Source organism: Hippocampus zosterae, chromosome 3 (genome assembly GCF_025434085.1).
Source record: "Hippocampus zosterae strain Florida chromosome 3, ASM2543408v3, whole genome shotgun sequence".
NCBI classification, from domain to species: Eukaryota; Metazoa; Chordata; class Actinopteri; order Syngnathiformes; family Syngnathidae; genus Hippocampus; species Hippocampus zosterae.
Genome location: NC_067453.1, coordinates 16,171,340 through 16,193,756, shown reverse-complemented (window position 1 = coordinate 16,193,756; position 22,417 = coordinate 16,171,340). Strand labels below are relative to the sequence as shown.

At 43.4% G+C, this 22,417-nt stretch overlaps 2 protein-coding genes and 1 non-coding gene across 7 annotated transcripts; 2 read left to right on the top strand and 1 right to left on the bottom strand.

Annotated features, from left to right (window-relative positions):
• Nucleotides 1–2,001: 2,001 nt before the first annotated feature.
• si:dkey-5i3.5 (uncharacterized protein LOC565091 homolog) lies at nt 2,002–9,638 on the top strand. Of its 5 annotated transcripts, none has more exons than XM_052060303.1 (4): nt 2,002–2,380; nt 3,438–3,723; nt 3,974–4,220; nt 5,103–9,638. In XM_052060303.1, the coding sequence occupies exons 2-4, from the start codon at nt 3,493–3,495 to the stop codon at nt 5,462–5,464; spliced, it is 840 nt and encodes a 279-aa protein (XP_051916263.1). In that variant the 5' UTR covers nt 2,002–2,380; nt 3,438–3,492; the 3' UTR covers nt 5,465–9,638. The 5 variants fall into 5 exon arrangements, with proteins under 5 accessions (XP_051916263.1, XP_051916259.1, XP_051916264.1 ...); XM_052060299.1 differs by lacking the exon at nt 2,002–2,380 and adding an exon at nt 2,662–2,745; XM_052060304.1 differs by lacking the exon at nt 2,002–2,380 and adding an exon at nt 2,726–2,745 and having other exon boundaries at nt 3,470–3,723.
• A 651-nt stretch (nt 9,639–10,289) lies between these two features.
• Nucleotides 10,290–10,371, bottom strand: trnal-aag (transfer RNA leucine (anticodon AAG)). The gene has a single exon. It is a non-coding gene; the product is annotated as a tRNA-Leu (tRNA).
• Nucleotides 10,372–10,734: 363 nt separating this feature from the next.
• rbm28 (RNA binding motif protein 28) lies at nt 10,735–21,309 on the top strand. The gene is made up of 20 exons (XM_052060250.1): nt 10,735–11,106; nt 11,599–11,754; nt 11,836–11,966; nt 12,038–12,113; nt 12,314–12,406; nt 12,962–13,033; nt 14,038–14,134; nt 14,657–14,841; nt 15,361–15,424; nt 15,494–15,603; nt 15,675–15,748; nt 15,814–15,949; nt 16,765–16,829; nt 16,902–17,060; nt 17,156–17,305; nt 18,425–18,499; nt 18,608–18,692; nt 19,976–20,123; nt 20,609–20,723; nt 20,997–21,309. The coding sequence occupies exons 1-20, from the start codon at nt 10,989–10,991 to the stop codon at nt 21,132–21,134; spliced, it is 2,247 nt and encodes a 748-aa protein (XP_051916210.1). The 5' UTR covers nt 10,735–10,988; the 3' UTR covers nt 21,135–21,309.
• The last annotated feature ends 1,108 nt before the right edge of the window (nt 21,310–22,417 follow it).

The window sequence follows — 22,417 nt, the reverse complement described above, 5'->3', positions numbered from 1 at the left end:
CCGCGTCCGGGCAAGGGAAACCTAGATCCATTTATTGCCATCATCATTGGGGTCTTTGAGCCGTGCTTTGTCTGGCCCCTCACCGAGAACCTGTTTGCCATGGGTGACCCTGCCAGGGGCATAAAGCCCCAGACAACTTAGCTTCTAGGATCATTGGGACACACAAACCCCTCCACCACGGTAAGGTGACGACTCACAGAGGGGAATCTGAAAAATGAAATTACTAAATGTAAGAGAAGGACAAATGGTGGAGTACATGTAGCAAATATATTTTTACACACACATATATACACACATAAAAAAAAAAAAAATCCTCATCTCACCCCTCGGGTGGTGTCCGTCCCTCATTCAGCTCGGGTCCTCTACCAGGGGCCAGGAAGCTTGAGGGTTCTGCGCAGTATCCTTGCTGTTCCCAGCACTGCACATTTCTGGACCGAGATGTCTGATGTTGTTCCCGGGATCTGTTGCAGCCACTCATCTAGTTTGGGGGTCACTGCCCCGAGTGCTCCGACCACCACAGGCACGACTGTCACCTTTACCTTCCAGGCTCTCTCCAGCTCCTCTCTGAGCCCTTGGTATTTCTCGAGTTTCTCATGTTCCTTCTTCCTGATGTTTCCATCACTTGGGACCGCTACATCCACTACAACGGCTTTCCTCTGCCCTTTATCTATGATCACGATATCTGGTTGGTTCGCCATTACCATCTTGTCAGTCTGGATCTGGAAGTCCCACAGGATCTTCACTCTGTCATTCCCCACCACCTTCGGAGGTGTTTCCCATTTTGACCTTGGGGTATCCAGTCCATACTCCGCACAGATGTTTCGGTAGTCTTTGCCAGCCACCTGGTTATGGCGTTCCATGTAGGCTTTCCCTGCCAGCATCTTACACCCTGCAGTTATCTGTTGGATCGTCTCAGGTGCCTCTTTGCACAACCTACACCTTGGGTCTTGTCTGGTGTGGTATATCTGGGCCTTGATGGCTCTGGTGCTCAGGGCCTGCTCCTGAGCAGCCAGGATGAGTGCCTCTGTGCTGTCCTTCAGGCCAGCCCTCTCTAGCCACTGATAGGACTTCTTGAGATCAGCCACTTCAGTTATGGTCCAATGGTGGTACATCCCGTGTAGGGGCTTGTCCTCCCATGATGGTCCCTCTTCCAGCGCCTCATCTTCTGTTCCCCATTGTCTGAGACATTCTCTGAGTACGTCATCCGTTGGAGCCTTCTCCTTGATGTATTCATGAAGCTTGGATGTTTCATCCTGGACAGTGGCTCTCACACTCACTAGTCCCCGGCCTCCTTCCTTTCGGCTTGCGTATAGTCTCAGGGTGCTGGATTTGGGATGGAACCCTCCATGCATGGTTAGGAGCTTTCGGGTCTTAACGTCCGTGGTCTGAATCTCTTCCTATGGCCACCTTATTATTCCTGCAGGGTATCTGATCACTGGCAGGGCATAGCTGTTTATTGCCCGGGTCTTATTCTTGCCATTGAGCTGGCTTCTTAGGACTTGCGTCACTCGCTGGAGGTATTTGGCCGTAGCCGCTTTCCTTGTTGCCAGTTCGAGGTTGCCATTGGCTTGTGGTATACCAAGGTACTTGTAGCTGTCCTCAATGTCTGCTATTGTTCCTTCAGGGAGTGAGACCCCTTCAGTGCGGACTACCTTTCCTCTCTTAGTCACCATCCGACTACATTTATGTATGTCCTATGCATGTTCTGCATAGGACATACATACATACACACACATATATATATATATATATATAATATACATATAGCTGCCAACTGTGACAAATGGGCCCGCCACAACAACTATCGCTGGCCAAAACTCAAAAAGTATTCAGTATACACCCCCCCCCCAAAAAAAAGGAATTAACCTCACCTTTCTGACTAATTTAAACTCTTTGTTACAGCTCATTTTCAGAAGCAATCCAAAATTCGAAGACGAGGATGATCTCGTAACACTGACATTATTTTGGGTGTTGTTCAAAATATTCGTCACAGACGCCTACTGTGACACCTGACTAGCGCTAAATATTCGACTACTGGTAAGTAAACCAAATCAAAGAACCGTTTCTGAAGAAAGCACATTACATATTACGTGTTACATGAACTATAACGTATGAAACCACAAACATTGCTCACATAGTTCAATGATGACAGTTTACCATATCACGAAGGGGTGATGTCTTGAAGTCTTCCTGGCGTGCTGACGCTCTGAAGTTCAGGCGCAAACATGACATTCAAATATATTTTATTGTATAACAACATCGTTTAGATCATCAAGTTAAATACAGTAGTCCTATTTCAATTGAAGTTGACAGCTGGTTTCACGCACGCCCCGGCAGTGGACTCATCTCTTAACTCAGAGGGGCCATCCAACCGAGGCAGGTAGGCAACCGGGCATTCGTCCTCAGTCCGCATTCTACGTCCTATAGCTCTCATACATGACAAATGCACAATTTTTGAATAAACGTCAACTCCAGTGTTTATTTCGGCGACAGTTTGATTTCCCTTTCGTTTCCTTTCTAAAGGGGGCAGCAGCATTGCGCTTGTAGGCTTTAAAGCGCATGATGCAACATGAGGAAGAATACGTGTCGCACATATCTTTGCCCTACTTTTGTCTTGCAAGGAATACTTTCTTTTCCCCCTTTTTTTAAATTAGTGCCGCAGCTATTAATATTTTGACATATTTTTTTCATTTGTTTGTCATAGGTTAAAAAAGCCATCACCGAGATGACCAGAAGAGAAAATTGGTGCGTATCAATTGTAATAGTATTATCAAGCATGTTTGTATAAACCTTAGAGTTATTAACCAGGGTGTAACGTTTATCCATTCAAGAAAAAAAGAGAACTAAAATACATATTCATTTGAGGTTTGGTTGTTTTTGCTAAGGTCAAGTTTTTGAACTTTTTGACAATAACTGCTAACAGCAGTGTGGACTCTCGCCGACAAGGTCTGCAATTGTTTTCAAATCTTAAACGTGTAACTTTACGAACGCTAGCAGAAAGACTCGACTCGATCGATTTTGACCTAATAAAAACGACTTGCTCGCTCATGCCGCATAATGTACACGAAAATAACGATAATGAAGGCATTAACAAGACATGCACATCACAGTGTAACGTTAATGTTTACAGGAAACCATACTGGTCAAACCAATTGTAGTTTCACATGGGGAGTTTCCATCATTTGTCAAACGTCACCAACGCTTCAATATTTTTTTTAGGGCTTGGTGCCTTCTTAATACTTGAGCACTACCGAAAACAATTATGTTTTATTTTATGTGTCTCTGTATTTATCTGGGCGTCGGTGACGTCTCTAGACAACAATGTATCAAACTTTGTCTTGTAATAGTCATTCACCGTCAAAAACCTCAGGGTTGTATATTTATACATTATGCATAATCTAATTTCACATTTTCAACTGACTATATTGTCTCTCAAGCCCTCTGGAGCCTGTTCCTCCCTGTCCACCAGGTCCCCCGGCAGCGGCATCAGTGATGCTGGCCAAGAGCATCTTGCGACGAAGCTTCTCCTGCCTGCGCCTCAGTAAACATGTCACCCTCTACATGAATGAACATGTTGCACCCGCACCGTCGGATCACACCTACGAGGACCAGAAACCTCTGACGCTGATGCTGCCGTGGTTGGGCGCACGTCCCCAGGCCGTAGCCAAATATTGCGACATCTACCTCCGCACCGGCTTTGATGTCCTCGTAGTCGAGAGTGAGGTATCTATTGTTGGACGAAGGGTGGCCTTTCTTCCTCCGCGTGTTTGTTTAATTTTGGGTAGTGAGAATATTGGTTATCCGAATACAGGCTGGAGATGATGAATAGGGCCTTCGAAGGTTTTATTTGCAGAATATTCCAGGCACATGTGAGTTACAGACAATGGCTGCAGCTGATCACAAGTGCAAAAACACAAAGGACTATGTATCTATCTGTCTGTCTTTCTAAATATCTATCTATCTGTGCTTGCAGGTAAAAGAATTCCTATGGCCTCGTTGGAGTTTGCAACACGGCAAGAAGCTACTGGAGTTGTTGCATAGTGACCGCTTTGCGTCACGGCCGCTGCTCGTCCACGCCTTCTCCATCGGCGGTTACACCTTCGCACAGGTGATGGTGCTTGTATCCGAGGACCCGCAGAAGTACAAGACACTCACTGGGAGGATCAAAGGACAAATCTATGACAGCCTGGTGGTGGGCTCTGTGGAGTTGATGGCTTCAGGTCAGTGTTAATCTTGCAGTCACATCATACTGAATGATGTTTGATTGGTTGAAAGCAAGGAGGTGTGAGAACACATTTCTGATTCACTTGTCATGCTTTGCCACCCAGTTTCTTGATGGTTTTAGGATATATTTATGCCGCTGAATTTATGAATATTTTTTTTCCAGAATTGGCTCCTGGCTTTGAGGTACTTATTTTTCTAAAGTGCGAGTAAAACAATGTTTTGCCATTGGTATTCTCTTTATTTTCTTCATGCCAAGCTTGCCCATACACTATTCTTTCATTTTTGCTGCAATATAATGAAAGGCAATTGTTATGGCAGCGGATTCTGCATTCAAATCATGTTCCATGTGAAAGTCCGGCTGCAAAATTTGGCAGTATCAGCAGTAAATTGTGAAAGCGCTATATAAATCAGCATGTATTGTATTGTGTATTGTAAATTACAAAAGAGGTGACATCAAAGCATAAACCCTACTTTTAGTAATCACATTCATTCTCATTCCATTAGTTTAGAAATATTCCCCAAAAATATCCCTAAAGAAAATATGGAGCTAACTGAAAGAAAGCCCAAATGATCCAGAAACCATTAAAGTATCTCTGGCACTTGAAAAAAAAAATGTTGGCCTGTGTGATCAGTCTGTTTTCATGGAGCATTGTAAACATGTGAGAATATTTACTGTTAAGAGGTTGAAATTCTGACAGGTCTTAAAACAAATCATCGATAATCAAAATGATTGTTGTTTAATTGTTGCCTCCAGTTCACCTCTGTTTATAAGGTTAAAAAAACACAATAACAATAGCATAACACCCATCACAATTGAAGTGAGCAAAACCTCGTTAAAACCGGTCAAATGTTAAGCGAGTGTTGTCTTGCGTATTCAGGTGTGGCCAAGATCGCGTTTCCTCGCTGGGAGACGGCAGTGAAACAAATGAGCCTGCTGTACTTCAACACGTTCAAGCGTCAAACCACTGACTACTATAACAAGAGCATCCAAGTCTTCTGGAATTCTCCCTTTACCGCGCCCGCGCTCTTCTTCTACTGCGACAACGACCCGCTGAGTGACCCGCGTGCCCTGGAGGAGGTCATCAACTTCTGGCGGGGGCGTGCCATGACCCTCACCGCTAAGAAATGGGAGTGTTCCAAACATGCCGGCCACCTGAAGGCCCACCCGCAAGAGTATGTCGACACTCTGGAATCCTTCGTCCACTCGCTTTCTCTTGTTCCACTCAAGGCTAAGATGTAGCTTGAGGGGGGGGAGTCACTCCTAACTTGGCCCACTTGCTGTTACTAACTTCTCAGGTTCTAATAGTTGTCGTCAACTCATTTAGTCAACTTATTTAGTTGAAATGCAACAATCGTTGCAGTAACAAATGTATATTTCAGGTCTATATTTTCAATGAAGGAGTTTTAAGACCAAACGGCAAACAATACAGTACATCTGCATTCATATAGCGCTTTCACAAGAGCGCAGCTGTCACAAAGCGCTTAAGGCTGCATTGAGGAAAAAAAATAGTATTCCACTACAAGATTAGAGTCGTAATCTTGTGAGAATGAAGGTGAACGGTCTCAAAAGAAATGTAAATTTTCCTCCAAAAAAGTTTTGGGGTTCTTTTCCTTCTTGAGACTCTTTAATTAAGAAAATTGTTAATCTTATAAGATTAGTTGTATTTTGTTTCAGGAAAAAATGCAATATTACATGTTGAAGGTTGTTTCCTCTTTATTCTCCAAAGTATGACTTAAATTTAACTAAGATCACTCCGTTTGCCTCTTGAAAATGCAACTTTTACAAAGCTAGATTTATGAATTCATTTTTGTAAGATGACTTTCTCTAAAATGTTTCTTTGTCAACTATGTTGTACTTTTCACATTATAAACCTCCCATAATCCCAATTTATTCTCGTAAATGTACAATATTTTCGATAGATTTTTTTCTCAGTTATCAAAACTGGATTACAATTTTATTTCCATGAAAATATCAGATGTTTTCCCTCAAAAATAGTACTTTCATGCATAACTTTTTCCCTCCAATTTCTGTTTGCAACCATCCATCCATCCATCTTCTACCGCTTATCCGGGGCCGGGTCGCGGGGGCAGCAGCTTTAGCAGGGAAGCCCAGACTTCCCTCTCCCTAGCTACTTCTTCCAGCTCTCCCCGGGGGATCCCGAGGGGTTCCCAGGCCATCTGGGTGACATAGTCTCTCCAGCGTGTCCTGGGTCTTCCTCTGGGTCTCCTCCCGGTGGGACATGCCCGGAACACCACACCAGGGAGGCGTTCAGGAGGCATCCGAATCAGATGCCCAAGCCACCTCATCTGGCTCCTCTCAATGTGGAGGAGAAGCGGGTCGACTCGGAGCCCCTCCCGGATGACCGAGCTTCTCACCTTATCTCTAAGGGAGAGCCCGGACACCCTGCGGAGAAAACTAATTTCAGCCGCTTGTATCCGGGATCTCGTTCTTTCGGTCACGACCCATAGCTCGTGACCATAGATGAGGGTTGGAACGTAGATCGACCGGTAAATTGAGAGCTTTGCCCTTTGGCTTAGCTCCTTCTTCACCACGACAGACCGATACAACGTCCGCATCACAGCAGACGCTGCACCGATCCGCCTGTCGATCTCTCGCTCCCTCCTGCCCTCACTCGTGAACAAGACCGTGAACAAGATACTTAAACTCCTCCAGTTGGGGCAAGATCTCCAACCCCGCCCCGGAGGGGGCACTCCACCCTTTTCCGACTGAGGACCATGGTTTCAGATTTGGAGGTGCTGATTTTCATCCCAACCGCTTCACACTCGGCTGCGAAACGCTCCAGTGAGAGTTGGAGAGCCCTGTTTGAAGGAGCCAACAGCACCACATCATCTGCAAAAAGCAGGGATGCAATACTGAGACCACCAAAACGGACCCCCTCATCGCTTCGGCTGCGCCTAGAGATTCTGTCCATGAAGGTTATGAACAGAATCGGTGACAAAGGGCAGCCTTGGTGGAGTCCTACCCTCACTGGAAACGATTCCGACTTACTGCCGGCAATGCGAACCAAACTCTGACATCGGTGGTATAGTGACCGAACAGCCCGTATCAGGGGGTTCGGTACCCCATACCCTCAAAGCACCCCCCACAGAACTCCCCGAGGGACACGGTCAAACGCCTTCTCCAAGTCCACAAAACACATGTAGACTGGTTGGGCGAATTCCCACATACCCTCGAGGACCCTGCTAAGGGTGTAGAGCTGGTCCATTGTTCCACGGCCGGGACGAAAACCACACTGCTCCTCCTCAATCTGAGGCTCGACTTCCTGACGGACCCTCCTCTCCAGCACCCCTGAATAGACCTTACCAGGGAGGCTGAGGAGTGAGATCCCTCTGTAGTTGGAACACACCCTCCGGTCCCCCTTTTTAAAAAGAGGGACTACCACCCCGGTCTGCCAATCCAGAGGCACTCTCCCCGTTGACCACGCGATGTTGCAGAGGCGTGTCAACCATGACAGCCCCACAACATTCAGAACCTTGAGGAACTCCGCGCGGATCTCATCCACCCCTGGGGCCTTGCCACCGAGGAGCTTTTTAACCACATCGGTGACTACAACCACAGAGATAGGAGAGCCCACCTCAGAGTCCCCAGGCTCTGCTTCCTCCAAGGAAGGCGTGTTGGTGGAGTTGAGGAGGTCTTCGAAGTACTCTGCCCACCGGTTCACAACGTCCCGAGTCGAAGTCAGCAGCGCCCCATCCCCACTGTACACAGTGTTAGTGGTGCACTGCTTCCCCCTCCTGAGACGTCGGATGGTGGACCAGAATTTCCTCAAAGCCGTCCGGAAGTCGGCTTCCATGGCCTCACCGAACTCTTCCCATGCTCGGGTTTTTGCCTCGGCAACCACCAAAGCTGCGTTCCGCTTGGCCAGTCGATACCCGTCAGCTGCCTCTGGGGTCTCACAGGCCATAAAGGCTCGATAGGACTCCTTCTTCAGCTTGACGGCATCCCTTACTGCTGGTGTCCACCAGCGAGTACGAGGGTTGCCGCCACGACAGGCACCAACCACCTTACGGCCACAACTCAGATTGGCCGCCTCAACAATAGAGGCACGGAACATGGTCCACTCGGACTCACTGTCCCCCGCCTCCCCCGAAACATGGGAAAAGCTCTGTCGGAGGTGGGGGGGCCGTTCCTCCCAATCACGCCCCTCCAGGTCTCACTGTCATTGCCCACGTGAGCATTGAAGTCCCCCAGTAGAACAAGGGAGTCCCCAGCAGGAGTACTCTCCAGCACACCCTCCAAGGACTCCAAAAAGGGTGGGTATGCTGAGCTGCTGTTTGGTGCATATGCACAAACAACAGTCAGGACCCGTCCCCCCACCCGCAGGCGGAGGGATGCAACCCTCTCGTCCACCGGTGTGAACCCCAATGTACAGGCACTGAGCCGGGGGGCAATAAGTATGCCCACACATGCTCTGCGCCTCTCACCGTGAGCAACTCCAGAGTGAAAGAGAGTCCAACCCCTCTCGAGAGGACTGGTACCAGAACCGAAGCTGTGTGTGGAGGCAAGTCCGACTATATCCAGTCGGAACTTCTCTGCCTCACACACCAGTTCGGGCTCCTTCCCTGCCAGAGAGGTGACATTCCATGTCCCAAGAGCTAGCTTCTGCAGCCGAGGATCGGACCGCCAGGGTCCCCGCCTTTGGCTGCCGCCCAGCTCGCATTGCACCCGACCCCTTTGACCACTCCCACGGGTGGTGAGACCATGAGAAGGGGGACCCACGTTGCCTCTTCGGGCTGAGCCCGGCCCGGGCCCCATGGGTGTAGGCCCGGCCACCAGGCGCTCGCCAACGAGCCCCACCTCCAGGCCTGGCTCCAGAGGGGGGCCCCGGTGACCCGCGTCCGGGCAAGGGAAACTGAGTACCATTGATTTTATTTTTCATAAGGGGCTTTGTGAGCCGTGCTTTGTCTGGTCCCTCACCTAGGACCTGTTTGCCATGGGTGACCCTGCCAGGGGCATAAAGCCCCAGACAACTTAGCTCCTAGGATCATTGGGATACACAAACCCCTCCACCACAGTAAGGTGACGGCTCACGGAGAGGTCTGTTTGCAACGTTCCTTGAAAATAGTGTACAACTATATTTGAACTTGAAAATATTCGATAAGTGGTTCAACTTGTTTGATTCTTTGGTACATTCACCTGAGAAGAATGGGAGCAAAAGGCGTCGGTTTTCTGTGTGTTCATTGCCGATGAGTAATGTTGTTACAGAGTTACCACTGCACTTCTCTATCAGAACCTGTTTTACACAAAGGTTTGATTTATTTCTCGGGGTTGATACAAATGAATGTATCCTGGAAGTAATGTCTCTTGAGACTTTTGTTTACTTACATTTTTGGTTGGTGAAAAAATGTCATGCCTTCATGTGTGCGTAATTTCAAAATAAAGTTGGAATGTATCGATTTGTCTTATTAGAATTTATAACACAACTTCATTTCTTCAATTGTCTTGATTGCATTGTACTTTTGAGAAGCAAAAAACTGCCAAGTTATTGGCTAATTATTCGTCAGCAAGTAATGGCATGCTCACTCTTAAACATTTACCGCTAATTCGCTTGGCAAAATGTGGAGAATTTTTTTGCTGACTTCATTTGACCACTTGCAAGTTGTATGCGAATGTGTTTGTTTGTGTGTGTGTGTGTGTGTGCGTGTGTGTGTGTGCGTGTGTGCGTGCGCATGAGCACATATTTACTTTTATTTTTGTGAGGATTAGTGGTTCAGATAGTGGATGGATATACCTCACCTGTATGTGTTTTGGAGACTGAGGGCTACTACTTGGGTCTTGATTAATGTCAAGGGCTACACATTTGATGCAGACGTATTAAAAATGCTCAAAATGTGATTTTTTTTTTAAATTAACAATTGAGGATATTTTAATCTGAACACACAGGCATAATTCCGGACAATAATTAGGTAATATGTGACATCAGCATGCAGCAGCATTTTCATAATTCTCTGCTAGTGTTCATATTTTCAATTTGTTGCTGTTTTTGAGAACCGATTCCGTGGTTCTTGGGCGCTTTTTGGTTATTTTCGTTACAAAACATTTTTGGCAGCGGTGGGATTCGAACCCACGCCCCCGAAGAGACTGGAGCCTTAATCCAGCGCCTTAGACCGCTCGGCCACGCTACCTTAGGACAACTAACGCTGAATGTTTCTGGGTAGGTACTCTACATGTCAATCAAATGCAGAACTGGAGGCGAGTGTCTGAAAGCTCAAGAACTAGCGCAAATGAAACTGTACTAGCTCAAAACTACTCTCCAGTAACTTAATAAAAATGAGCATGTTAACCGAAAACGTTTTAGTTCTCCTTTAACTGTAATAAATGTAACAGTTAAAAAAGAGCGCGAACTACGTTAATGTAACACATGTTCGGTAACAGGTCATACCAGGCAAAAAACAAGATAGTGTTCCCGCCTCAACATTGGGGGCAACAAGTAGCGATAAACTCCTGTGCCGAAAATAAACGCAGAAGAAGAAGCAAATGACGACTTCCGTCCGTACAGATTTCATGTGGCTTCCAAGATGGCCGCCTACATCATGTAAACATGCGACCTCATTTGGTCGTGCCCGTCGCAGAAATTTCATCTATTTAACTTTATTTCCGCTGTAATAATGTATACGGTATTAGATAGTTAGACAGAACCGTGAAGATACACCGTTTGGGACTACTTTTGATTTATTTATTTTATCCTGAAAGACAGTCTAGCATTGGCCTGCTAACGTTAGCGAGGCAGCAGATAGCAAGCATGCCAGGTCATACTCTGTTCGTCAACTGGTTGCCGAAGTCCGCTTCCAATGAACGACTTGAGGAGATTTTCTCCGAGATCGGTCCTGTCAAGAAATGTTTCGTGGTCAAAGACAAAGGTGAATTTTCCTTCCTTCTTTGGGCTGACCTCGAACTAGTCTTTTTGAAAAAAGTAATTAAACTAAGAGAACCTATGGGATTAAACCAACATTTTACAAAATTGAAAGTTAATATGGGGAATACAAACGTATTTTCCATCCATCCTCCCTCCCTCCTTCTACTGCTTATCCAGGGTCAAATCGCGGGGGCAACAGCTTTTGCAGGCAAGCCCAGACTCCCCTCTCCTTAGCCACTCCACCAGCATTAAGTTTCTCTTGTAACATAAATTGGACTAAAACAGCTCGATTTCATGCAAAGCAGACGCCGTTATCTCGCCTGGTGTGTATTGCATCATAATCAATTTTGGTTCGTGCAGATTATTCACTGTCAAGTTAAAATGTCATCCCTCCCCGCCAGTTTGTTGGTTATTAATCAATAACAATTGACAATTAAAGTAATCATTATTTGCAGCCTTTGTTTTTTTAATCATATGCCGCGATCCTCTGCTGTAGGTGCAGCAAAATGCAGAGGATTTGGCTACGTGACATATGCATTGGAGGAGGATGCACAACAAGCATTGAAAGATATCAAGGAGTATGATGGAACAAAGCTTTTGATCTCGGTGGCTAAGAAGAAATCGGTGGACAAAAGGGGAAAAAAGAAAACAGGTCTGTATGAATTCCCGCAGTGTGGTGCACTCATACAAATTTTCTGCTAATGATACGTATTTCTGTTATTCTTATATTTAGCTATAGAAGAATCTGATGCAGCCTTACCAGCAGGGCCACCACCACCGAAGGCAACTGAGCGGAATGTTAAAAAGACCCTCAAGAAAAGGACACTAAAAGCTCGACTTATCATTAGGAATCTCAGTTTTGAGGTAAAGTCTGCTTCTTTCGCAGGAACTGTCACAAGAATGGTGTTAAGTTGACAAAATGCTTTGTGTTGCAGTGCTCAGAGACGGATCTTGTGCAGATTTTTGCCCAGTTTGGAGAAGTGCTTGATGCCAAAATACCTCTTAGACCTGGTAAATGCCTAGCACCCATGCAGATGTTATAAAATGTGCTCATCTGAACATATTAGACACACCTGCACAATCTAATAATAAATAAATAAAAGCAGTGCATTACCATAGGATTCTTGTGCTGGGCCTCTGGTTGGATGGAAATTCGACAAGGATTGTTCTTATTTTTCTTGTCTGAATAACTTTTTATGTTCTTTTGACAGATGGTAAGATGCGAGGCTTTGCATTTGTCCAGTTCAAAAATTTGATCGGGGCACACAAAGCGCTTCGAGATATGAACCTGAAAATGATTAAAGGTAATTCTGATGTATTTGTATGTCTCTACACTTGTGCACTGGTGCGACCAACCTTTTCAATTGGTGCGACCAACCTTTTCAATTGGTCGCACCAGCACAGACTTGGTTGCACCCTTTTTTGGGGGGGCGGTCCAGCGCGCAGTCTCGGTTGCCATAATGCGGAGCTGGTTATGCATGCCTCAATAAATGGGAGCGAGTTGAATGGAAAGCCGTTCTTTATAAAGTAAAGTGCAAGTTAAGTTAGAGGGCTTTTAACTCAGCAAAACTAGACTTGCAGACTTCGATGGTTATGGATTACATTTTTGCAAGGTTTTCACTTGACGCACGTTCCGTCTTTTGTGTGCTGTCTGACAGACGGACACAGATGTTCGAGTGCCTTCGATGTATGCGCCTGTAGGAGAAACACACACTATAGTCGTGTGACGGGACGAATCTTTAACCACCACATATTGAAAAAAATCGGAGCATTTGCGAGCTTGATGGGTGCACTGTTGGGATCATGTTTTACTTGTATTTGTCAATGTTATTCATATTGGCTCACTGTTCCATTTTAAGGTCGCCAGGTGGCTGTTGACTGGGCTCTGCCGAAGGACAAGTATGTTGCCATGGTGGTGACTCCCAGTGAAGGTAGAGAGCAGTGTCACATTTGAAATTTTATAGACCTTTTCATCATGTTTGTAAATAACATGGTGCTTCTGGTTGGCAGAAAGCAAGGGACTGCAGCTGACTTGATCTGAAAATTATGACAAAAACTTGCTACATGGTGTTATAACCAAAACCTTCAAAATGTGGTTTCCAGACAAGTCTCAAGACCACATTTTGAAAGTTTTGGTCTTGTCTTACTGGCCGGACAGCATTTTCTGTCAAGACCGGTTAAGATCAGGACTGATGTGCTATTCTTCAACTTCATATGTGATAATGAGAAGCACACGGTAGAACAATAAATGCTTTCAGTTGATGTGTTTCTAACCGCCACCACCCTCATAATGACTGCAAGCTTCGGAGTGTTGTGACTGAGGATTTTTAGTGCTCGAGGCAATATTTAGATACCCCACCTTGCACGTTTAGTTGTGCTGGGAAAATAAAGCTTTGAATTTCCTTCTTGAACCAGTTGTGTGATTTTTAACACTCTAGATGGCAATTTTATCTTCAACATTGGGTTGAAAGTACACTAATGTGCCATTTTAAATCCCTTTGTTAAATCAACAGTGCAATCTCGAGGAATAACGGGTTCATGAAGCAATTTTGTAGGTTCATATTCCCAACCCTAATGTTTAGGTTTCGTCTTGGTCTTGACTTGTTCTCGACTCCCGTGTGTCTTAAGCTTGTCTTAGTGTCAGGCAAGTCTTTGCCTTGGATAGTCTGGTCTTCAGCACACCAGTGCGGCTTCATAATAATATGCACCAAAAGCTTAAGGTTTATTTTTGTTTCCTTCAAAAAAAAAAAAAAAAGTTGAAACCAATAGAATCCTCTGGCGACACACAGCGTAAGGGTTTGTTGAATAATGGTGCAATCAGAGCTATTGCCACCCAGAAGTCCTTGTGACATCTTGGTAAAAGGTCTATGACAAGCTATTTTCAGAAATGTCCCTAAAATCCAGTACATCACTGACAAAGTTGTTGATTCCACAGAGTGTACGACTGGTGAAGATACCACTAAGAAACAATCGGAGCCTCAGGCTGATGCTGAGGATAAGGACAAGGAAATGTGTGAAGCAACTCACAGGAAGTAGGACCCTCAAATGTGTCACCAAACATAAAGGAGGAACTTAAGTGAAACATTTTGTCAAATCTACCACTGTCCACTGTTGACTGAAAATCACATCACAGTGTCCTCGCACTCGCAATTGTAAATGTTACCTGACCAAACTTTGACATCACCATCAGTCGACAGCAGGGGGCAGTGCTGGATAAAATATTAACCCCCTCAAATGGATGAAAGCGTGGATTCATCTGCTTCATTCTCTTTCCACCAATGTGATATTGACTGCAAGCCTAATGCAGAGTGCAACTTTTGTTACCTTCACAACTGGGGCGAAGTTCGGGTGTTGTGACAAGGTTCCTATGATCTGTGGTCATCGTATTGATGACCCAGAATGTGAGGAAAAAAGAAGTTCAAATTAAGACAATAGAAGTGCGGATTAATTTTCACTCGTAGAGGCAGCACTTCATCATGAATCCGCTTGTGAGTTAGTGCATGTATACATTAGTCACTCACATTGGTTGTGTGTTGCGCTATTTCTGCCCATAGGTTCAGTCCAAAAGCATCCGGACAACAGGAGGAGGAGGATGATGATGATGATGATGACGACGATGATGATGATGAAGAAGAAGCAGACAGTGAGGAAGACAGTGACAGTGCTAGCATTGATTCGGCCGAGGATGAAGATGAGAATGATGATGAAGATGAGGAGGATGGTGATGAAGACCAATCAGGTCGGGCCTTGAGAACAAACAAAATCGAAACTGAATGCCTTTTTTAAATGAGGAAATAGCACTTTTTGATATTTGCATTCTATTTAAAGTTACAAAATGTTTTATAAAGTAAAGACCGCACAATTCATCCATCCATCCATTTTCTAATACGCTTATCCTCACGAGGTTCGCGGGCGTGTAGTCGATCCTAGCCTTAACCGTTTGCCAGACAATCGCAGGGTACACATAGACAAATAACCGTTTACGAATTTCTGCAGTGTGAGGTGAACGTGCTAACTAGTCGGCCACGGTGCCACCCTGGACATTTTGTCCATCATGCTGAATTCATGGCTGCTCCAAGTGGTGTGCATTACTTGGCCACTGGGTAGCAGTATAACACAGTCATGCAACACAAACGAAAGAGACGTTGTCACTCCACTACTCTAATTGACTCTTGAAATCTGCACTAATATTAGCTGGAAGACACCTTGTGACTGGAGTGGGGTGAAAAAAAGGTAATGCTTCTTTTGTTTGTACTAGCTCAAAAGAAGTCAAAGACATCGCTCCCCTCTGACGTGATGGAGGGAAGAACAATTTTCATCAGGTTTGCACTTCTTTTTTCCTTGTCTTGTAGTTGTTGTTGTTCTTCACTCAGACTCTTGTTGCTTTCCAGGAACTTGTCTTTCGATACCGAGGAAGAGGGCCTGGAGGAAGTTCTCCTCCAATATGGAGAAATGAATTACATCAAGATTGTTTCCCATTCAAACACGGGACATTCGAAAGGTTGAGCCCAACATGACCACTTGGGACCCCGTCTTGCATGTTCTTCGCCTGACTCTGCTCTTTTCGCCCAGGTTGTGCCTTTGCCCAATTTAAAACCAAAGAGGCAGCGGACAAATGCATCGCCGCAGCGCAGGACACGGCAGAGGTAACTTTTCAAATTTGTGCTTCCGACGTCGCATATTCATGCTTTAATAATGTCTTCGCTGGCAGGCTGGCGGAATCCGAGTGGACGGGAGGAAGCTGCTGATTGTGGCCGCTGTCAACAGAGAGGACGCTGCCAAGTTGAAGGTCAAAAAGGTCAAAGTCCAAACGGGCACCAGGAACTTGTATCTGGCTAGAGAAGGATGTGAGTTAATCCCTCTTGCTTTTTGTTTGGAGTGTTTTTCAAACACAAAAGTCAAATAAACCAAAATAGCTCTCAGTCGAGTTATAATAACATGGTAAATAAATGTTATTTCATAACTGTTCTTCATTTAATTTCTTATTGAAAACTGATTTTGTTTTTTTGCTTATAAAATTTGGTTTGTAATGTCTTTTAATAGTCTTTAGTTTTGAAAATATATCGTTAATACGACACTAATTTCATTTTTTTTGTACATAATATTCATCTGTACCTTTTAATATATATATTTTTAAATACTGCATACTTTACAATATTCTTTACAAATGTATCTAATATTTTACCTTCATTTTAAAATGCAATGTAATTTTATTTGTCAGTACATATTTTAAAATCCACTTTTATTTTTAGTTGTTTTTCAAATATTTGTTAATTAGTTAGTGGTCCAGTGGTTAGCGTTTCGACCTCACAGTGCAGAGGTACCAGGTTCAATTCCAGCTCCGGCCTCCCTGTGTGGGGTTTGCATGTTCTCCCCTGCCTGTGTGGTTTTTCTCCAGGTGCTCCGGTTTCCTCCCACATTCCAAAAACATGTATGTCAGGCTGATTGAACACCCAAAAATTGTCCCGAGGTCTGAGTATGAGCGCGGATGGTTGTGTGTGTGCCCTGCGATTGGCTGGCAACCGGTTCAGGGTGCCCCCGCCTACTGCCAGAAGACAGCTAGGATAGGCTCCAGAATGCCCTCATCCCTTTTGAGGATCAAAGTGGATCGGAAAATGGATGGACGGCAATGGAATAAATGTGAATTTGTGTTCTCCTTCAGTGATCCGTCCTGGAAGCAAGGCGGCCGAGGGTGTGCCTGAAGCAGACATGATCAAAAGAGCCAGAGTGAGTAAATGCTCACAGGAGGACGAACATTCCATTCATTCATTGATCCTTTGAATTTCCATCTGCATGCAGTTTGAAGATTTAAAAAGAGCTAAGCTGCGGGACATCAACGTGTTTGTCTCCAAGAATCGTTTGTGTGTCCACAACCTGCCAAAATCCTTAGACGACAAGAAGCTGCGAGCGCTATGCTTACAGGGGCTAGCCGGCATCGAAAGCGTGAGGATAACAGAGGTTAGCGTTGTAAAACGTCCACGAGAGAGCGAATGTTCTTTTTTTACTTACCACTTTGTGTATTCACATTTGTTTTGGGTATTTTTACCCTCCAGTGCCGCATCATGTATGACAGGAAGCCTGAGAAGGGTCAAGTCATGGGCCACTCTCTAGGCTACGGCTTTGTCCAGTTTCAGGAGCACGAGCACGCTTTGGCCACGCTGCGCTACCTCAACAACAACCCCGACATCTTTGGCGCACACAAGGTTGGCCTCTGGCTTTCCCTAGTTATGCTTCCTGTTTTGTTCATTCTAATCATTTATTTTTGTTTAAGGTACAAGGTGCTTCACAATCAAAACCACCAATAAACAAAATAAAGCAGTTTGTACAAAAGACTAAAATACAAAAGAAAATCAGTAAGTAAATAGTTAACAAATACAACAAATTTGTATAAAACCAACAATATTAAGTAAGTGTTGGATTGCTTTCCCATTCCCTTTATGATGAATTCTCATTAAAACAAACCCTTGGGGAGGGATGAGTGGAACGGGCGTTCTTTTGTTTATTTCAACAAAAGTTAATGTGGTGTGCACGCTGGTGTTTTTATTATATTTGGTGACAGTTTTGTTCTTACACATTATTGATGTTTCGCTGACAAACATTTTTCATTAAAATTGATTGAGGACTGTGTTTAAAAGGCCATATTTTCCATTTTATTTTCATTTTGTCTGTCCACGTAAGGGAAACAAAAAATATTCTTCCTGAGAAAATGAGTACAATAAATGCTAGTTATGTGTTTGGATTCAGGATAAAGAAAGTCTCAGAAGAGGGAAAAACACCCAAAAAGCAAAACCCATTTTGAAGGGTGTGATTGTTAGTTTTAGTAGTTTGGAGGTTGTTGTATCACATCACTTTGAGGAATTGTGCACAGTTCTCCAAATGAGATTCAGGGTGTGCTTGTTTCAAGCTGTTTGTGACACCCAGTTGAATTTCACTGTAAAACTGATACACGAAACAAAAGAGAATTTGGCATTGTGTATTTAACTTCAAAATATGTCATTTGAATGAAAATCTGCTATCTAGCTAGCATATCGCGCAAAACAATGCACTGCTGAAGGAAACTAGCAAAAATGTTCCGTTATCGATCAACCGTCAAACAGCTGCAATTGTGCTGCAAACGGAGCAACGCATACAAACAGAGAATACAACAATACCATTCTGTGTAAATAGTAACTTGGACTGAAAATTATTTGGAGACCATGTCTTGGTACACAGTAAAAACCCATAAAAAGTTCAGTAAGTAGTACAGCAGTGGCTCAAATACTGAACTGTGGTATCGTAATTTTTGACGTTATTGATTTATGACTTTGTTTGCCATCTTCCAGAGACCCATTGTCGAGTTTTCCCTGGAAGATTCCCGCAAGCTCAAGATCAAAGAAATGCGACTGCAAAAAAGCAAGGTGTGTGTGTGTGTGTGTGTGTATGTTCTTTAACGCTGTTTATGTAAAGGTTGAGAAGCCCTGTTCAACTTAGCAAGTTCTTTTTTTCCTTTGGTTTTGCATGAACAGAATTTCAACAAACAAGGTGGACGTAGTGTGACGCCTCAGATGAGAAAAGCCTGGACTGGACAAGACTGGAAAAGAAACAAGCAAGGTAGAAATAAAGCAGTGTCCTGGATATAAAAATGTCAATGTCAACTAGCATGTCAATGTTCAGAAATGGAACCAGTTTTTTTGTACTGCCTAACCTCATTTAGGCCACAGATTTCAATAACAGGGCAAAACACAAGGTGAATAAATAAAATAATAATGTAAAAAAATAAAAAGAGATAGGCAAACCCAAAAATATGAAACTGTATCTCAGTGAAACTACAATTATATGTATATAAAACAGAATAGATTTGATCAAATAGGTATAATAAAAAGTATTGAAATGTGTGTTTTCATCACTCTAAATAGGTTTTCATATGAGAGGTATTGAAATTCACTAATTCTAATACAAATTCATACTAATACATACATACTAATTCATATACAAATATAATAATGAATCAAGATAACGAACTATGGGTCGTGACCGAAAGAACGAGATCCCGGATACAAGCGGCCGAAATGAGTTTTCTCCGCAGGGTGTCCGGGCTCTCCCTTTGAGATAAGGTGAGAAGCTCGGTCATCCTGGAGGATGCTCTCCACATCGAGAGGAGCCAGGTGAGGTAGCTTGGGCATCTGATTCGGATGCCTCCTGAACGCCTCCCTGGTGAGGTGTTCCGGGCATGTCCCACCGGGAGGAGATCCCGAGGAAGACCCAGGACACGCTGGAGAGACTATGTCACCCAGCTTGCCTGGGAACGACTCGGGATCCCCCGGGGAGAGCTGGAAGAAGTAGCTAGGGAGAGGGAAGTCTGGGCTTCCCTGCTAAAGCTATTGCCCCCGCGACCCGGCCCCGGATAAGCGGTAGAAGATGGATGGATGGATGGATGGATGGATGGATGGAAGATAACGAACAAAAAAAGATTCAAGCACATTAATAAATAAATGGATAATTACATTGACCAAAATAATTATAGAAAATAAAATGCATAAAATTGAAGAAGAAGAAAAGGTATACAATATATAAATCAGGATGTATTGTCTTGTAATATTTAGATGTGTGTAAAAAAAAAAGAAAATGGAATATAATTTCAAAGAAAACAATGACAAAACAAAAAAACAACTTTTGTTTTTTGGTGCATACAGTTATGACATTTTTTGAGATAATTGATGACTCACTTGGCTTCAAGCCGCGTGGAATAATTTGAACCTCAAAACCTCTTGATAAATGGACACACTTCCAAACATTTTGTTGCCTTATCACTTCCTGTACATGCCATGGCCAGGCATCCCTGATACTTTTGTCCATTTCTTTTTCCTTTTCCCCCGTTCAATCCCTCCACGTAGGTTTGTCATCAGCTCCTCACAACAAACCGAGACCCAGCCAACACTGCGGCTTCCAGACCAAACCCGAAGTGGAGCATGTGGACCTTCAGAACGGAAAGAAGCGGAGGAAAGTGCTGCCCTTCACGTCCCACCGAGGACCCAAGATCAGGTACAGATGCTGTGATACGCAAGAATGCTCCAGTACCAAAGCGAGAATCGGCACATTGTTAATATGGCAACCCAGCAGACATTGAATAATTCTTCTGTTTCTTTCTTCTACTGTACATACTCCTTTTACAGTGCTCATATTGAGACGCCTCATTACTGAAGTGCCTTGTGCTACGGGCTACATTTAAGTGAACCGTGTGATGGGAAACGTATACAGCAGAATGTTGAATTGTAACACAAGTTGTTGGTCTAGAGAGGGTTATACTTGCAACATGTTCAACGGAAGAATGTGATTTTCAAGAATACTTAATATAGAACAGATTTTTACCTCAATTGCATGACCTAATGGCGTTATCAAGCGTTGGTGCTTGAAACGATCGATAAGTATTCATATGTCAGTTCTTGGACTCGTACATATGCATCCATAGTGTTAAGCTGTCGATATTCTGAAGAGCAGACTTGTAACAAGCCTTTGGACTCTTCCAGAATGCGTGACAAAGGGAAGCAGAAGGCTCCGCCCCCCAAGAAAGCTCAGCGTGGAGGCAGCAGAAAAGACCGTCAAACGTGGCAGATGGAGAAGCGCACACAGACAAGAAATCAGGTTTATACAGCATTTTACTGATATTCTGATGTAAAAATATGAATGAATGACTAAATTAAAGTTGCAAATTATAAAAGTGGAATGATAATAAATGAATCGAAATAAAAATGTTGTAGCTGGAATATGGATTTATAGGTGTAATCAAAACCTATAAATTCTGCACTGTGAATGGGCACATCGTCCTCCATTTATAAATGAGTAGTCATTCTATTTTGGAACGATATGTTGTGTGGACATAAATATGCATTTTTTGTGGCCGCGTTCTCCCTGTAGGCAAAAGGTCCAATGAAGCATTCGAGAAACAGGGGCAGCGATCGATTTGACAATCTGGTGGAGCAGTACAAGAAGAAACTTCTCTCACACAGCGAAAAAAGCTCTGGTATGAGAAAAAACAAGTGGTTTGTTAAGTAAACTCATTTGCATTTGGACGTTTGGAATCAATTCCTGATTCAGTGGTGAGGTGTCATAATTGTACACAATGTTTGAATGAAGCTCCTGTGTTAAACTATTATGATCTCCCCTGTCAAACAAACAGGTGTTTTTATTGTACATTTAGGCTGTCTTTATATTAAAACGATGAAAACAATTGGCTCTGTCGATCATTTTATTGGTTTGACAATCCGTTTTTGTTGAGAGATCACAAGAGAGGGCAACACGGTTGAAAAGTGCCTAATAAGTCTGCCTCACATTTCTGAGGTTTGCTGTTCAAATGCCAGGCCCAAATTTACTGTGTGCAATACAATACAATACAATACATGCTGATTTATATAGCGCTTTCACAACAGCGGCAGCTGTAACAAAGCGCTTTACAAAACAGTTAACATAAAGTAAAATAATAAACACAACACATAACATAAAACACGGACAGTCGTGCAGTCCTAACCACTTTTCCGTCACACGCTTTGTTGTTTGAAGCAGTTTGCATGCGCTCCCCATTCTTGAGTTGGTTTTCCCTAGAGACTCAGCTTGCCCCCTCATTCAAAATACCTTCAAGTTAGGTTCATTGCAGAGACTAAATTGTTTGTAGGTGTGACTGCATAAAAATCCCCCCCCCCCCCCCCACAATAATAGAAAAAGCTAATGATGGTTTTATTCAAAACTTGTTATTCCTAGCAGCAACTTGCAGAAACTATATCTATCTATCTATCTATCTATCTATCTATCTATCTATCTATCTATCTATCTATCTATCTATCTATCTATCTATCTATCTATCTATCTATCTATCTATCTATCTATCTATCTATCTATCTATCTATCTATCTATCTATCTATCTATCTATCTATCTATCTATCTATCTATCTATCTATCTATCTATCTATCTATCTATCTATCTATCTATCTATCTATCTATCTATCTATCTATCTATCTATCTATCTATCTATCTATCTATCTATCTATCTATCTATCTATCTATCTATCTATCTATCTATCTATCTATCTATCTATCTATCTATCTATCTATCTATCTATCTATCTATCTATCTATCTATCTATCTATCTATCTATCTATCTATCTATCTATCTATCTATCTATCTATCTATCTATCTATCTATCTATCTATCTATCTATCTATCTATCTATCTATCTATCTATCTATCTATCTATCTATCTATCTATCTATCTATCTATCTATCTATCTATCTATAGGTTTTGTCAAATTGTATGCAAATAATATATTTAATGAATAC